We start from the raw sequence: 15,488 nt of genomic DNA on the forward strand, positions 1-15,488 counted from the left end.
TACCAACAAAAATAACAATAAAATATATCATTAAATTTCTCGAGCTACACAAAACCCTCACTTTGTTCATAGAGTTCACGGAGAAGTGTAAGATGAAAAGAAAAATAACAAAAACTAGTATAAAATGAGACGGATGGGTCTAAACTCTAGAGTAAGAGAAGTAGAGCTATTTCTCTTGCGACAAATTTAACTTTCTTATTTGTGCGCTTAATAAATTGAAATATGTTTTATGTATATATATAGAGAGAGAGAGCATCGGTCTAAATGTATTAATATATAAATTAGATATATAGGCTAACATCTCCTAAAATCATAGATAATAAATGAGTCAACCCATAAATAACAACGGCCAAAGAAAGCACATAAAAGATATAATCTATTTTAGTTTCTTTTCTTTCATGAAGTGCACTTCACTAGCGCTCGAAATCATACTACAAATTGGGTGCGCTTCTACTACGACTGTGGTTATCCTAAGATATTATATTTTAAATAACAGATATATACGTGTATAGCCCGTTTCGAATTCAAGGATATTCTATTATGGGTATCTCTTGTATATAAATCTAAGATCTAAGGGCATTTTAGTCTATTCATAACTGGACGTGGGCATACTGGAGATGGAGACAGTTAAAAGCATCCGGTTGCTATAAAAAAAGGCTCTTCGTCTTCCCTCCATTCTCCACTCTTTTCAAACCTCCACCGAATCCCTTCTCAAGAAACCCCCAATTCCTCTCTATTTCACCAGCATCGACGAAATGAATCGCTGGATTAAGATCTCCTCTTCGATCTTATGTACTCTTCTGTCAATTTTACTGCTCAAACCCTCGGTGGTTGCAGAATTCCCATCCCGTGAAGGTAAGATTAGGATTTCCTAGTACGGATTACGTGAAATCTTTTGCATGTAGCTGTGAACATTTCGGATGATTTAGTTTGCGATCTTTCTTTCGGATGGGGTTTTTGATACTTTTGGTTTTAGGGTTATACGGAGTTGAGTTTGCTCGTAGATGTCCATCTTTTTGTTTAGGCAGTGTTTCTAAGGATTTTTGGATGGTCGAAAAGGAAAACACTCAATTTGATATACTCCTTTGGACCCCAGTTGTCCAAGCCTTGATTGTCGATTTATATTGGAATAATGACGTCATCTATATCAGTGAGGAAATGTGGAATTTCTTTTTTATTTATAAAAACGTTAGTTCCTCACGTTGCATAATGTTGGCTATTTATAAACTCAAGAGAAGAGACTATTAGGAAAAGGCTTTGCTGCAGGTTGTAAGGTGAGAATTGGTGGAAAGACCATTTAGTCACGGATGATGTGAATATAGTACACACTTATAAGGTTTTGTCTATGCGGCAATCAATTATACTAATGGTAGTTTAGGTAATAAATATTGTATATAGTAAATCAAATAAAGATTGCTTCTTTTTTTTTTTATTTTAAGGATTGCTTCTTACATGTGTACCCTTTATTTCAATTTTGAAATATATATAGGGTATAGGATTATATATATATATATATATATATATAAACAAATAATATGTTGAAGTTATCATAAATCAACAAAAACGATGATGATGATTTTTTGTTTTTGTACCCTTTATTTCAATTTTGAAAATATGCTCTTATAGACTCTTCGCTTGCAGGATATGGAGGTAAATTGTCCATTCCTAGCTTTGCCTTTAGTTGGCTCGATAATAAGGCCATATTCCAAGCAGGTGACGTAGCAACCATTAAGGTTAAACTACTGGACAGTTCTTCCATTGAAAAGAAGTTTGAATCAAACAGATACCTGATGAGCTTTTCCCTATCAGTGAGTGGAAAGAGAGGAAATAGTTCATACATATCTGGAGTATTTCAGAATCTTGATGGTGACCCTTCATTTTGGAACATTACTTTTACTCCTATCATGCTTGGGGATTTTACTATGGTTGTCTCTGAGGATAATTTTGGCATTACTGATTCATCTCTTCATTTCACCGTCACAGCTGGTATGGTCATTATTCTCTAATGCACACTCGTGTGTGCATGTGTCATGTGTATATGTGTGTTTTCATTTTCAAGAGGCAATCACCACACTTCAGATGTTGTGCGTCTATTATATTTATGTGGAATATCTTGTGATGGTAAGGGTAGTTTGTATTTGGTAATAGAATGTCCCACTTATGTGTCTTGGCAATGTTATGCAGGAAGCTACGAATCAGATAGAGTGTGGCATATTCTAATGGTTTCTCACTGGTGTTACATGTCATGCTTCTATCATTGTTGGACTTTGATATGACGGCTTAATTTCTAGCCTATGCAATAAGACAGGATTAGTTGTTAGAAAGACCATCTCATATATAATCTAAAGGGAGTCAAAATTACATAACAGGACTCAAATATTTCATAGGAGAATCATCTAGAAGAAAGATAGAATCACCACTATCCAAAATTCATATATTTTGATGCACAATTATATGTTGTGATCACTTTGGATAAGTTCAATATGGAATAGGAAATTTCAGTTTTTACTCTGATCTTGTTTGGTAAATTGTTAATGGTTGGTTAACAGCAAATATATGTTGCTAAATAATGGGTCCACCATGAAGAGAGGGAAAATTGCAATGCAAACAGCACTTAATTTTTGGATATTTATAGTTTTTATATTGAGCTTTTCATACAATGTTAATATGACCTATGAAATTTCTGCTGTTTTCCTTTTTTTGTTTCCTTATCATGATTAAAGTCAGATAAAGCTTATGTATAGTGGGACTTGTTTGTTTTCTAGCTTGTTATTCTTTGAGATCTGAATAAAGTCTTGCTCCTAGGCAAGGGAAGCATGGATTCTGCAATTTATTGGCATTGCTTAGTCTGTTTCCAATCTTTTTTGTACAAAGCTTGAATACTGTGCTGAAGTCCAATAATGTGTTAACATCTGAAAATACTGCTTTTTTTCCTTCTTTGCGTCCTTATCCATGTTCAGAGTTGGATAAAGCTTAGTTATGCTGCTATATAGGACTTGATATGTCAGAGTATCTTCTGCATATTGGCAATGAATGGTTTATTATAGTACAAAGCTTGAATACCATGTTGAAGTCCAGTAATGTGCTTTACCTGTAGATATACATATTTTACTTATATTAGTTAAAACTTTTAAATTCCTCTGAAGGGCACATGCACCCATCTGCTTGTGTGGCTTCTTGGATGGACCAAAATGAATTTGTTGCTGGTACAAAAGCCTATATCTTGGTACTTCCAAAAGATGCTTTTGGAAACAATATCTCAAAAGAAATTGATAGACCAGGCAAAGAATACTGGAGGTTGTCTTCATCATATGAGAATGGATCTGCTGTGGAGTTGCTTGATTTCAGATACAGTGGTTGGAATAAAGATGGATATCTTAGTCTTGAGTTTGTTCCCACCATTGCAGGAGATCTTTCAGTGTATGTGTATGGTGATAATAAGACTCTAAGAGGTTGTCCTCTCCGATTTACAGTAAAACCAGGTCAGTTAATATATACAGCAGAGTTACTTATCAGTATTTCATTTACTATTTCCATCGAATTCCATTTTGACAATTAAATTAGTTCAGAGCATCTAGCCGTTTACTATAGATAGATCTGTTACAGGATGGAAATCAACATCAAAACTTCTTTCTAGAAAAGAAAAATATCATTGATTAATCACTGCAATTATAAAAAGCTTCATTAAGATTAGAGTAAAGGTGATTTTTGGGTGGGCTGAGTGGGTTTAAACCAGGCTTAAGCTTTTATTTGCAGCCCGACCCACCAATTGTTTGAGCCAGGCTAGAACTCGCTACCGCTCATTAGTTCATGAGATATCAGATTTAGGCCAGGCGTGTGCCGCATCTCGCACTAAGCATAACAGGCCGAGTTATTTGAAAAAATATTATATTGTAACGAGCCGCCCACAAAGACATTTGAGATAGCTTTTATAGGAAAACAATTATATGGTGGTTTCCAATTATTGAAATATCTAATATGGGACTAAAAGGTCATAAAATAGGTGGGCTCGTAATGGGCTGGGCCAGGCCTAGCTGGAAAAGTTTTAGCTCGTGTTGCTCATTTTCATTTTAAGCTCGGGCTGGGCCTAGCCCAGTTAAAATTGAGCATGTTTGAGTTGGGCCAGACGATCATGTCTAGCGCATAAAAATGTGGATGATGGATAGAAGCATAAGTGTGCAACATTAGATAGTAACTTTAAAAAATTTAGGGAAGTATACAGTTTATATTTTGCAGTTAAAAACAGAGTAAACATAAGCATATATCATTATATTAGCATTCCTTGCGATATTGTACACTAACACAAGATATATTACTTTTGTGCTACGGTTGCTAAAAAGTAATAATAAGATTATCATTTATGAAGAACTATGAATGATTAAAGGTAATTATCATTTTTCTTATTGCAAACATTGAGTAAATAAATTATCTTATATATTTAAATATTTTCTACTCATGTATGAGTTTCTTTAGTTTCTACTTCTTAGCCTGTTCTTGTGGTTACCTTACTGTAGGCCCCCTTGATATGACCAATAGCCTTGGCAAGTGGAGATATGGATCGAACTTTTTGCAGATCTTCTCTCGGCTGGAAATCTTGATACACCAACGAGATTCGTTTGGAAACCTTGTTCCAGCATTCCATTCACTTGATGCTCGAGTTGTTGAAAGGATTTCAAATTTGTCTGTCCCAGTGGCAGACTTCTTCTTTCAAGAGGTGTCTAAGGGAATTCAGTTGCTTTCATTCATTGTTTCAGAACCTGGGGAATTTACGCTAGCAATTTTTGATGCCAAACTAAATGAAAGCTTCTCTACTTTGATGTATGGATATACTGTCTTCATAGGTATGCATGGCTCACATTCATTAGAATCCTTAAAACCTTCTCTGAACCTTTCTGGATTCGAATATGTGCTATAAGTTGGTTAAGTCAAATGATGTGATTACTGTATAAGAATCTGGCATTTTTCCCTTTTGAATAGAACACACATTCTAAAGAGGCATCAGCCTTTTTATGCCCACTCCATCTTTTCATTATTAGCTTTGCATTCCTTAAACTTTTCAGGCACTATACAGATTACTGTTAGTAATTATATTTTGACTGTTTCTGCTTTTACAATCTTTTATTGGATTAACTTCTGCATGTGAACAACTTTCTAAAATACACTAGTGAGCTTTTACAATTGGTTTCAATAAAAATATTTTGAGGCTCTTTCTCTTAATATCTTTAAATACTTAGAACATTTTTACAATGAATATTGACTTTACTGCTTGTCGCTTTTCTGCATAAGCTCTGTCCTAGCTGCTGCTGTTAATAGTTTCATGGTTTTTCTTAGTAAAATATCTATTGACTCACTTGAACCTTCTTTATTCTAACTGTTCACTATGCCATACATTTCATTTGGAATGTTAATAAAAAGCATTCTGCTTCAAGTCATCCTTCAAGTGTTTTTTTTTTTCTAGTTAAATTACCTGAGTTTCAGAGTTATGACTTTACATGCAGAAAGTTAATCTTCCGTTCCATATCGATTCTGATTCAAGTTATTTCTATCTATATTGCATGCTCACACATATCTAGGCTATTGCAATGGATCAAACAGTCTGGTTAATGGGTCTGGTTTAGCAAATTCTGTTGCTGGCAGGATGTCATCCTTCACAGTTTTTCTGAAGGACCGGTACCATAATCCTTCTCCAGTGGAGGCAGAGAGGCTTTCTGTACAAATTGTCATTAGAAACGGCACAGTTCATCTACATCCTTTCATATTTCCTTTGCGGAATATTAGTGGTAAGGATTTTTATTCATGTCTCAGTTTCCTTCTGAATATATGTCAGGTGCTGTTCATCCTAATAAGGTACATCCTACAGAGTTTGGTCCGGTTAGTGGACAGATTTACTCCGCCAATGGACTTGCTAGTTTTGTTCCTGCATTGCCAGGAAATAACAATCAGACTGTAAGGGTCTCTTTACATGCATAATGTAGTTGAAGTGAATATCATGGATAATAAAATTTAGTTTTTCTCTTGTTAGATTATCGGGAATCCTAAAACTGTAGCAAGTGATTTTAATGTTGGCTATACTCCTCAAAGATCTGGAGACTATGAAATCTGGGTGTTATCTGGAAACATTCCGCTAAACAAAGGACTGCCTTTTCTCATGCAAGTTTCACCAGGTATTCTTTTGCAATTATAAACCATTTCCTGGCGTACTTATTTGTGCAATAATCAATGATTCTTGTGCTTGTGGGACGTCCCTTGAGGGTGCTAGCCCAGCATCATGGGTGTCCTGGCAGCACCATGGCAGGCTATTGGCAGTTTGGGACAAACCAGCAGGCCTCATTGTCAGTTCGTTGTCAAACTTTTTGGCTCTCCAAAGTCTTAATATATATATGGAGTTTTAGAGGCCAAACTGGAAATTAATTTCTCTTTTAATACATGTGCTTCTCCTTGGCTTCATCTTTCTTTTCTATTTGTTTTCTTTTTTGGCTTATTGCAAGATAAATTTGGAGAAAATGTGGCTTTGTAACAAAAAAAAAGAAGAATTTTAATTTCTACTGACGTAAGTGTCTTCTCTACTACTCTAAGGTTCTTAATTCTTCTTCTTCCATAGTGAATAGCAATTATTGCATTGTCAAAATTACTTTCCTTGCAATGTAGTAGGAGTATTGTAGCATTCTGTGGCTCTCTATATTCCCTTATAATTTGGCTCAGATTTTCCTGTGAATGATATTTTCTAAATTGTTGATGCCTACATTGGCTTTTTGCAGGTATTGTAAGTATGTCGCTATCAAGGGTCGTTAGATTTTCACCTACTGTTAAAAGATTTGCTAAGAATGAAGTGCTGGTGCAACTTGTTGACTCATTTTCCAATCCAATTGTGTCATATCAGTCAAAATTGAATTTTCAAATAGAATCTACAAATAGCTCAAGTTTTGCAAGATGGGTGTTTGTGGACAACAAAGATGGTTCATATCTTGGTTACTACCTGGCCAGAGAGCTTGGTTCTTACAACATATGCATTTCGTTTGAGGATAAGCATGTGACTCCTTGTCCTTTTGAGGTCCATGTTTATGACAGTAAGTCTGAAAATTGATATTTTACATCATGCACCTCAACTTTCTTTTTAAAATAAAAAGAACTTGAATGCCATTGTAGTTACATTGACAGCAATTTCCTTCTGTCATGTTATTCTTCTAAGTTGACTGAAATATGAAAGTCAAGCACAGGTCTGTGCCTTTCTGCTTATCTAGTTTCGATCTTAGTTCCTACCAACATTGTCATATTTTTTACTCTCCGAAAACAGCAAGAAAGTTTCCTAGTAACCATACATGAGAAATCAAGGTCAAATTTATGGCGTGGAGTTTTATTAGTTTTAATCTTGCTATGATTAATTGATTATTAGCCTGCATCCTCAGTAGTTATATCTTGTATTGCCTTGTGTCTTTTATTCTCAAATAATGTATAATGGAATGCAATTTGGCAGTTGGTTTTAAAATCTTGATGCCTAACATTCATATTATATTTTGTCAAGAAACGTTTTCATTTTTGATGGTATATGTTTCATCAAACTTGTCTCTCTGGCTTTTTCACCTTTTCTGAAAATTTCTTGTAGGTGAGTATTTTTCCGAGGCTCACAATGATAGCGTTTCAGTTTGGGAAGATGAATCTGTTGTTTTTGATGTTCTATCAAATGATTATGTTGCAGGAGGCCATGCTGACATACTTGAATCAACTACAGTGAGTTTGCATATCAACATCTTATGCTATCTTCTGTGGTTCCCAATCACAGTGTCTTGTCTAACTTCCACAAATAGCAATGTTTCTTTCATTTTGTCACTTCTTCATATAGAAAAGTTGTAAATTTCAAATTGCATACCATGCACACTTATGTGATATTTCTTCACAACTCACTGTACTTGACTAGCAAGAACATAAATTTTCATGATTCCATTCATAGATGTCCTCATATCTAGTTCAATAATGTCCTATCTTTGCAAATTCTTGAAAATCATCTCTTATTGGACTTGCGTATGTACTATTTAGTTGAAGTACTTTCAGTAATGGATCATGTTAGATAACCAGTTTATCCAAAAGGTCGAGATATTAAGTAATATACCAATAATACATATCATACATTTAACACACTCCCTCATGTGTGGTCCTATACATTGCACGTGGCCAAATGGAAAAAAAAATTACTATGTTACATAATCAATTGATCCAAAAACTTAAGTCGTTAGGTAATGTATCAATAATTATACCTTTTAACATATCCTCGTTTATGATATGACTATATAATGCGAACACCCTTGGCACAAAAAGGATGCTCGCTCTATCTACTGAATGCTCATGACAGGTAGTGCATTTCTTCCTCTTCCTGTGGTCATATTTGGTTGATGCATGTCACCTTAATTAGCCTAAAATTTTGTTTGTGCTGATTTATTTATCTGAATTGTTTGGTCAGCAATTTGTTTCTAACTGTTGTCATTGTCTTGAAAGCCGCTACATGGATCGCTTCTGCAGTATGGAAAAATGTTTCGATATACTCCTCATAAAGGATTCTTTGGGAATGATTCATTTTCCTACACTATATCAGACATAAATAGGAATTTTGCAAATGCCACAGTATTCATCTATGTCCTCTGCAAACCACCTCAATTTGTCTCCTTACCAGTTCGATTGCATGTAACAGAAGATGTTGTCAGTCCCAAATTCGGGTAATTATCTTATTTGGTTTGTTGCTATATTTATAATTACATTTAGAGTTTTAGACTACTAGCCATTTCCGTGTTTTACTTATCAAGTTTTAATTTTGACCTGTGGCAGTGGCTTTCCGGGATTTGAAATAATTTATTCAGATATAGCTGAAAATATTTCTGTTACTGTAAGAGCACAGTCTGGTACTGTATTTCTTGCTCCTTTGTCAATGCAGCTTCAGCAATCACTGGATAGTTTATTTTCAGTGAGTAGAGGTGGTAGAACTGGGAAGGATTTAATCATAATAGGACGTGTTGAAGAAATTAATGTTGCCCTGCAGTTGATCAAATATCTTGGGTATCATGCAAGAACCTTTTTTAACTTTGACTTGTTTAGTGAAGTATCATCTGTCTTTGTAGAAATGCTTTCATTTGACTTTTTGGATTGATTTTCTACTGTGAAATAGCTAAAGGAGTTCATATTTTCGTTATATTTGGTGCATATTTCTTAGTGAGATCTCAACATCCATACTTCAGGATTCGTTTAACTGAAAAGAAAAATATTTTCATATTGTGCACTTTTAATGATCTTCATAAAAACATTGTTCCAATTTGAACTATGGTGCAGTTAGAACATTTGTAAGTTGGGACCGTCATCCCTTTCTTATTCAGAGCTTGCTTAAACTCTTCATTGCATGATGGAGCAGAGATGGAGTGGTAAGAAACTTTGGATATGCTCTTTCAATTTAGAACATGACAAGTACATCTAGAAAACTATGAATCATATAACCATATAGGCAACGTTTGCTTGCTTACATAGACACTTGCATACACTACCAAGAACAACAGATTCTTTAACTATTTAGGTCCCGATGCATAAATGCAATCATGCAAAACAGTGGATATGCAAAGATTATAAAGTTAAAATTCTTTCGGTGAATTGGACTGCACAAGAAATTTGCTAGAATGGAAGTCTATAAGAATTTTTTCTTTTATACCAAATAATATCATTACACAAGAACATATATCAGAGTTCTACAGTTTGGAGATGTTCACTGTTATAACTTAGTTCCTTAGAATCTTGATATCTGTTGATTTATTGTTTACTTGCTTCTGCTGTATGACCAAAATGTAGCAGATTGATGTAGACTGGCTTGGGTTGAGCAGACATGTCCCCTTCTAGTGGAACTTGGGTATTGGTGAGGCAGAATTTTTCAATGCATTAGGCTATAAGTTCTGCATTTATTGGAACTTTATGATTGAATATATGAACATTAAGATTGAACTTATATTGCTTGCAAATAAATAACTTTCAAATTAGTATTGGGCTTACATATTTGTTTATTAATTAAGGAAAGGAATAATAGATGATCCATTTGGTGTTTTTGTACAGCTGTATGTATCTGGAAACCATGTGACAAGTTAAAGATTCTGCTTCCTACTGGTGGATGATTTACCAATGACATAAAAATGAATTGTGCTTTAAAACTGTCATGATTTCAGATGGGATGGTATAAGTTAATTGCTCCAATAGGATTGCAGTTTGTATTTCAGTATGGATTCTTAGTTCTGGAAAGTTAAATGAGCATGTCGTAACGTACCATTATCAGTCATTCATTATTTTTACATTTTGAAGTGTCTCTTCTTCTTAGAATTTTTGTGCCCCATTTCACTTTTATCTGTTCTATGGATCTTTCCTTCTTTGCAGCAATGAAAATTTTTATGGAAACGACATTATCAGTTTATATGCCATGAATAAAAATGGAATCCAAGATGCTCATTTACCAGTTTTCGTTGCACCTATAAATGATCCTCCAATTATACATGCTCCCATGTCTATTGTTCTAAGAGGGAGAGAATCAAGTGATAGATATCAGATTTTTGACAAGCAAAGAGATGTATTTGAGTTCTCCGTTATCGAACCAGATATTTTCAGTTTTCCAGGTACTCTTTTAAGGAGAATTTCTTCATATCTATAAGCCTTTATATTATTTAAAATGGTGTTAAGTAGTGATTATCTAGCACGTGTGATTCTTAAAACTTGTACTAGAAAACTATTTTCTATATATCCTTCGGTACTTTTGGACTTTCTAGGTCATCTAATCACATCAAGGCCTTGGCGAAATATATTATTACATTATGAGTTAAGCTCCTAGGTTGGGATAATGTCCTACATACACACAAACCACATTAATACAATATGGCCAACTGTGTGAGTTATCATTATGCATAATTTTAATCTTGAGTAAGGGTTTGTTTGATACATGAATTCAGGAAGAATATTTTTACTTAATTGTCTACAGTATTAGATATAAAATTTTAGAACTTCATTAGGTAAATCACATGTTTACTTGTTCATTCAGTGGTGTTCTTCCCATTTTATTGTAGGTAGAAACCCATCGTCTGATTTAGACATTCCATTAGAGACCATATATTCACCTTCATGTGGTAGCAATGCAATGGTGATAGGAAACTAAATGAATACTTGGCTAGAAGTGCTGACAAAAATAATGAGGGCTCTAATACTGATTTATGAAGCATACCTCAATCAATTGGAACACTATACTGTTGTCTTTTGTCATGAAACATTATCCATTAGGTATATAACCTTACTACTTGCTACATTATTTGACAACTTCTGTTGGCAGTTGATCTTGTTTGTGGATAATTCAGGGAAATATAGGAAGATTAGTGATTTATATACTACAACTAGCCACATTTTCCTAAATATGCTATCAAAAGATTCTCTATTCTTATATAGCTACAGTACTAGTGGTCAAATTGGCTTCGGATACTTTCAGGAAACAAGTCTCATTTCATGCTTACATTTTCCTTGGAAGTAAACTATGGAACTTTGTCACTAGTTCTGCCAGTTAGTCTCATCGGTACAGCTGAACTGAAGATTGAAAGCAGCAACCACTGGCAGTCACTACAGACCTATGTGACAATCTCTAACACTTTTGTTGTGAAGGGGAAAGGAATTAGATTTCGTGGGACAGTTGGGGATTGCAACAATGCAATGCAGCGGCTGTTTTATCAAGTAATATTCCTATCATTTTGTCAGCATATTTTAGTAATAAGTGATAGACCATTTACTTCTTGCAGCCAGTACATTGCAACTCATTCTCTGTGTTTTCCCCCTGTAGTTTAGAAAGTGTATATCAGAACATGTTGTTCTTATGCTTGGCAAACTACAACAGGTGATATATGATGTCTTGAAAAATTGGATTATTTATCATAGTAGGTGCCTCTTAACTGGTGATATTGCACTTATATTGCGGGTCTTGTTTGATAAGCATTCAACTTATTGTACTTGGAATATTCATTCTACTTTGTAACCTCATTGTACGTGGATTATTAATTTTATTTCGTGATACTAGAACTTTCAAGCTCACCTTTAAAAGATGTGCTGTCAGTCTTTTTTTTACTAAAATTGGTGCTGAACTTTCAATGTTTTATGTTGTGCACATTTTTGGTCTCCTATTCCCTCTGTTTAGAAAAAATTGAGCCTAACCTGTCCTGGGCCTTCTGGTTTCTGCAGGAATTTGCTAGACATGTTTTCACTCACTAAATATTCAGTATTTTTTTTCTTATTACTAATGTTAGTCGATGTTATTCAAGATTTAATTGTTAAACCACAATTTAAAGGTATTCCTTTCTTTGTAGGGAGAAAGTCAGGATGCTATACTAACTATCTCTATAAATGATATGGGAAACTATGGATGTTATCCAGATACCATTCAGATGATGTCATCACCTCTTTCCACTGAGGTTACTGTGAACCTAATCAGAAGAAGGGTGATTAGTTTGAATAGATCATTTTGTAAGTATTAATGCTAATTATATTGGTACTCTTTGTTTACTCTTTTCGGTAGTCTACTCTTTTAACATTCTTAGAGATATGCTCCTATCCAAAATTTGCGAAATGGGACTGCATGATTACAAAATGAAAAGTAAATGATAGTCCATAATCAGCTGAAAAGAAGTGTGTGAAACATACCATCATTCATATCAAGTTCTTGTGTTGGTGACAATAGCTCCATGACCAGAATTTCAGTTGGATGTTATAAGTCTCATTTATGACATTACTTGACATATCTTAGCTTCTGAAATTTCTCTTGATGAATCTATCATTGCTGTCATGAAATGAAAGATGAATTCTACCATGCACTCTATTAGAAACAGGGATCTAGCCTTGGAAAACAATTGATCTTTTATTGCTCTAAAAGTCTAAATAACTAAACAACTCATTTGATTAATAAATTCATCACCAGGAACTATCTGAAGCACCTTGAAAATATGGATGCAATAGTTCTGACAAAGAATCATGAGAAGGTAATCATATACTGCTTGTTATTTCATACTGAAGCCTCTCATTAACATTGAATCAGAACAAGTTTATCTTGTTCTCTAGCAGTGGATGTGTAATGTTTCAGAAATAGTTATTTCCAAGAAATGTACTTCAATTGAACTTTTGAATGCTTTCATCTGGGTAGCATGAGCTTAAAATGTAATCCATAAGACCAAACTGTCCTGTTAATTGGTTCATGAGCTGTTTTGCTCTATTTCCATGGGAAACACATGAAACTGTTGGAAGCTGGAAAGATATGTAGAAGGTAATTCACAATGAAGGTGTCGCATCAAGTACCTACTAATTGGGTTTTGGAGTTGGGTTGGCAAGTCTTACTGCGACTTTATCCCATGCAATGTAGTAAGTCTTTATCGTATACTGTGCTGTCCTCAGTTGAGCTAGTTGGGCATGACAAATACATATGCTGTGAATTTCAGTGATTTATGCATTTTCCTTCATCTTCACTAATAATTATTTGATATGAAATAGCGGAAGAACTTACCGTTTACACTGCCTTCTTGATACCTTCTTGTCTTTTCTATTTATCTCTTCTTCTCTTGTATGCCAAGAGCCTTTGCCGGGGATCAAAGATGCAAGTTTTAGTAGATTTGAAGACCTTCAGTTTTTTCAGCTGGATGTGCCTATTAAACTCATCTGTTTCTGATTTCTCTTAGTTCCTTGGTCCTGTTCACTTTTTTCTTGGAGCAGATCTCTGCTTTTTAGACCTGGGAAATAGCTTAATTTGTTACTTCCTTTGGAAAATATTGCCGTTGTAGACCACATCTGATGTCGTTTTCCAGTCTCAATACTTTTTTGTTCATTGTGAAACATCTGAGTTGGTATCCCACTTCTACTTTTCTCAGTTTGTCCATCATTTGCCTCCTTAAATTTCATAATTTGGTGTTGTGTTCTGAGCTGTAGTTTATCAATTGATTTTATCTGGGTATAACTGCAGTGGTTGGATCAGCAATGACAATCGAGATTTTTATGATGCTTCTACTGGGTGCAATGCTTCTATTCTTCATCTGCAAATGTATGAGTGCTCTTCACAGGGATAGGAAAGACGATGTTGATGATGTAATACGCCCCTCAGAAGAAACTTTAAAAGATAGAAATGTAAGTTGTGCTTATATCCACCTTTTCCCACAGAAACTGGAGTTCCACTGTGATAGTGTGATGCTGTCTAATTACTATGAACCTTCAGTATTCTACATTTTGGTTCTTGAATTGCTTACATGGTCTTCTCCTCACGTCTGCCTTTTAATACATATCACATGCTCAGTAAAAAGGCATTTTCCAGTTAAAATGCGTTTTCCTGAGAACTTGATTAATTAGTTTCCTGAGTATCGTGCAGATGGACATCGTACCATCCCAGAATGTGGCACATACCAGTGGACGTTCCACTGTCTTCTCCTTCAAAACCCAGGAATCCAACTTCCGACAAAGGTACTTATTTGTTACTATCTTGAGTACTAAGCTGGAGTACCAATTGTATGGGTGTTACACTGTCTGAGCAGTGTGCACTGAAATCTATAGCATGAGATTCCCCTGGAGCATAGATTTACATGGTATCTCGCAATTCCCTTGTGGCATGAGACTACCCAAGATATATTCACGATTGAATGCACCACCTGAAGTTGATTTTGTTTATTGATACTGGTTGTTTTGTGAACTGAGCTCCAATGTAACATGAGTGAGAAGCAACCTATTCATCTACCACAAAATGAAGCAAAGAAAAAAAAACGAATGTCCTACAAGTTAGCCAGGATTACTTTATATATATATATATATAAAATGAACTACAGGTTGCATTCGATCTAGTTTCCTTGTAGAAAAGAAAACCTCCCAAGTAGTATACATATGAGAAGTGCCTAGAAAACCTATGCTATCTTTCATAAATCTATCTAATAATTGACCAGCATTCTCATGATCTAATGAGTGCATTTCCTGTGGACTTCCAGGTCTCGTCGAAGGTTTCAAATATGAAGATCCTTGCAAAGATGGACTCCAGCGAGCCTTGTCAACTTGTCAGTAATCTATCGGACGATCTTTCTTCCTTCAGACAGCACAAATATGGTCAGTCAAGTAGACTGTAGTGCTACATGTGATGGCCTAAAATTCAGATGATATTTTATGTAATATTTCCTCTGCAAAAAGAGATAAAACTTCCGTTGCCGGGACTTGAACCCGGGTCTCTCGGGTGAGAGCCGAGTATCCTAACCAACTAGACTACAACGGAGTCATTACTAAATTTACTTTTCGAAAATCTAAATAACCTACAACTATCGAAATCGTAGGTTCCCGATCCAAGTGGTAGTATCAGAGCCCTAAAATTTCTAGAACAGCTAGAAAAGGAGAAGCATCTGAAAAAAATATTAAGTAAATAGGGTCGGCAAAATGTCAGCGATGGAACTTGGGTTGGATAAAAGCAGTTGCTTGTGAACCTTTGA

The 15,488-nt window shown here is 34.9% G+C and overlaps 1 protein-coding gene and 1 non-coding gene across 2 annotated transcripts; one reads left to right on the forward strand and one right to left on the reverse strand.

The window, feature by feature from the left end:
* The first annotated feature begins 720 nt into the window (after positions 1-720).
* LOC140777180 (protein GAMETE EXPRESSED 2) lies at positions 721-15,257 on the forward strand. Its single transcript, XM_073121116.1, has 18 exons — positions 721-855; positions 1,642-1,986; positions 3,408-3,482; positions 4,515-4,841; positions 5,574-5,780; positions 5,861-5,946; positions 6,023-6,164; positions 6,759-7,067; positions 7,604-7,728; positions 8,491-8,708; positions 8,818-9,045; positions 10,396-10,631; positions 11,489-11,727; positions 11,834-11,887; positions 12,354-12,510; positions 13,994-14,154; positions 14,393-14,484; positions 15,000-15,257. The coding sequence occupies exons 1-18, from the start codon at positions 756-758 to the stop codon at positions 15,022-15,024; spliced, it is 3,126 nt and encodes a 1,041-aa protein (XP_072977217.1). The 5' UTR covers positions 721-755; the 3' UTR covers positions 15,025-15,257.
* On the reverse strand, positions 15,205-15,277 carry TRNAE-CUC (transfer RNA glutamic acid (anticodon CUC)). Its single transcript has one exon. It is a non-coding gene; the product is annotated as a tRNA-Glu (tRNA).
* Positions 15,278-15,488: the final 211 nt, after the last annotated feature.

This window comes from Typha angustifolia, chromosome 15 (genome assembly GCF_048772165.1).
Source record: "Typha angustifolia cultivar Huaian chromosome 15, ASM4877216v1, whole genome shotgun sequence".
Classification (NCBI taxonomy): domain Eukaryota; kingdom Viridiplantae; phylum Streptophyta; class Magnoliopsida; order Poales; family Typhaceae; genus Typha; species Typha angustifolia.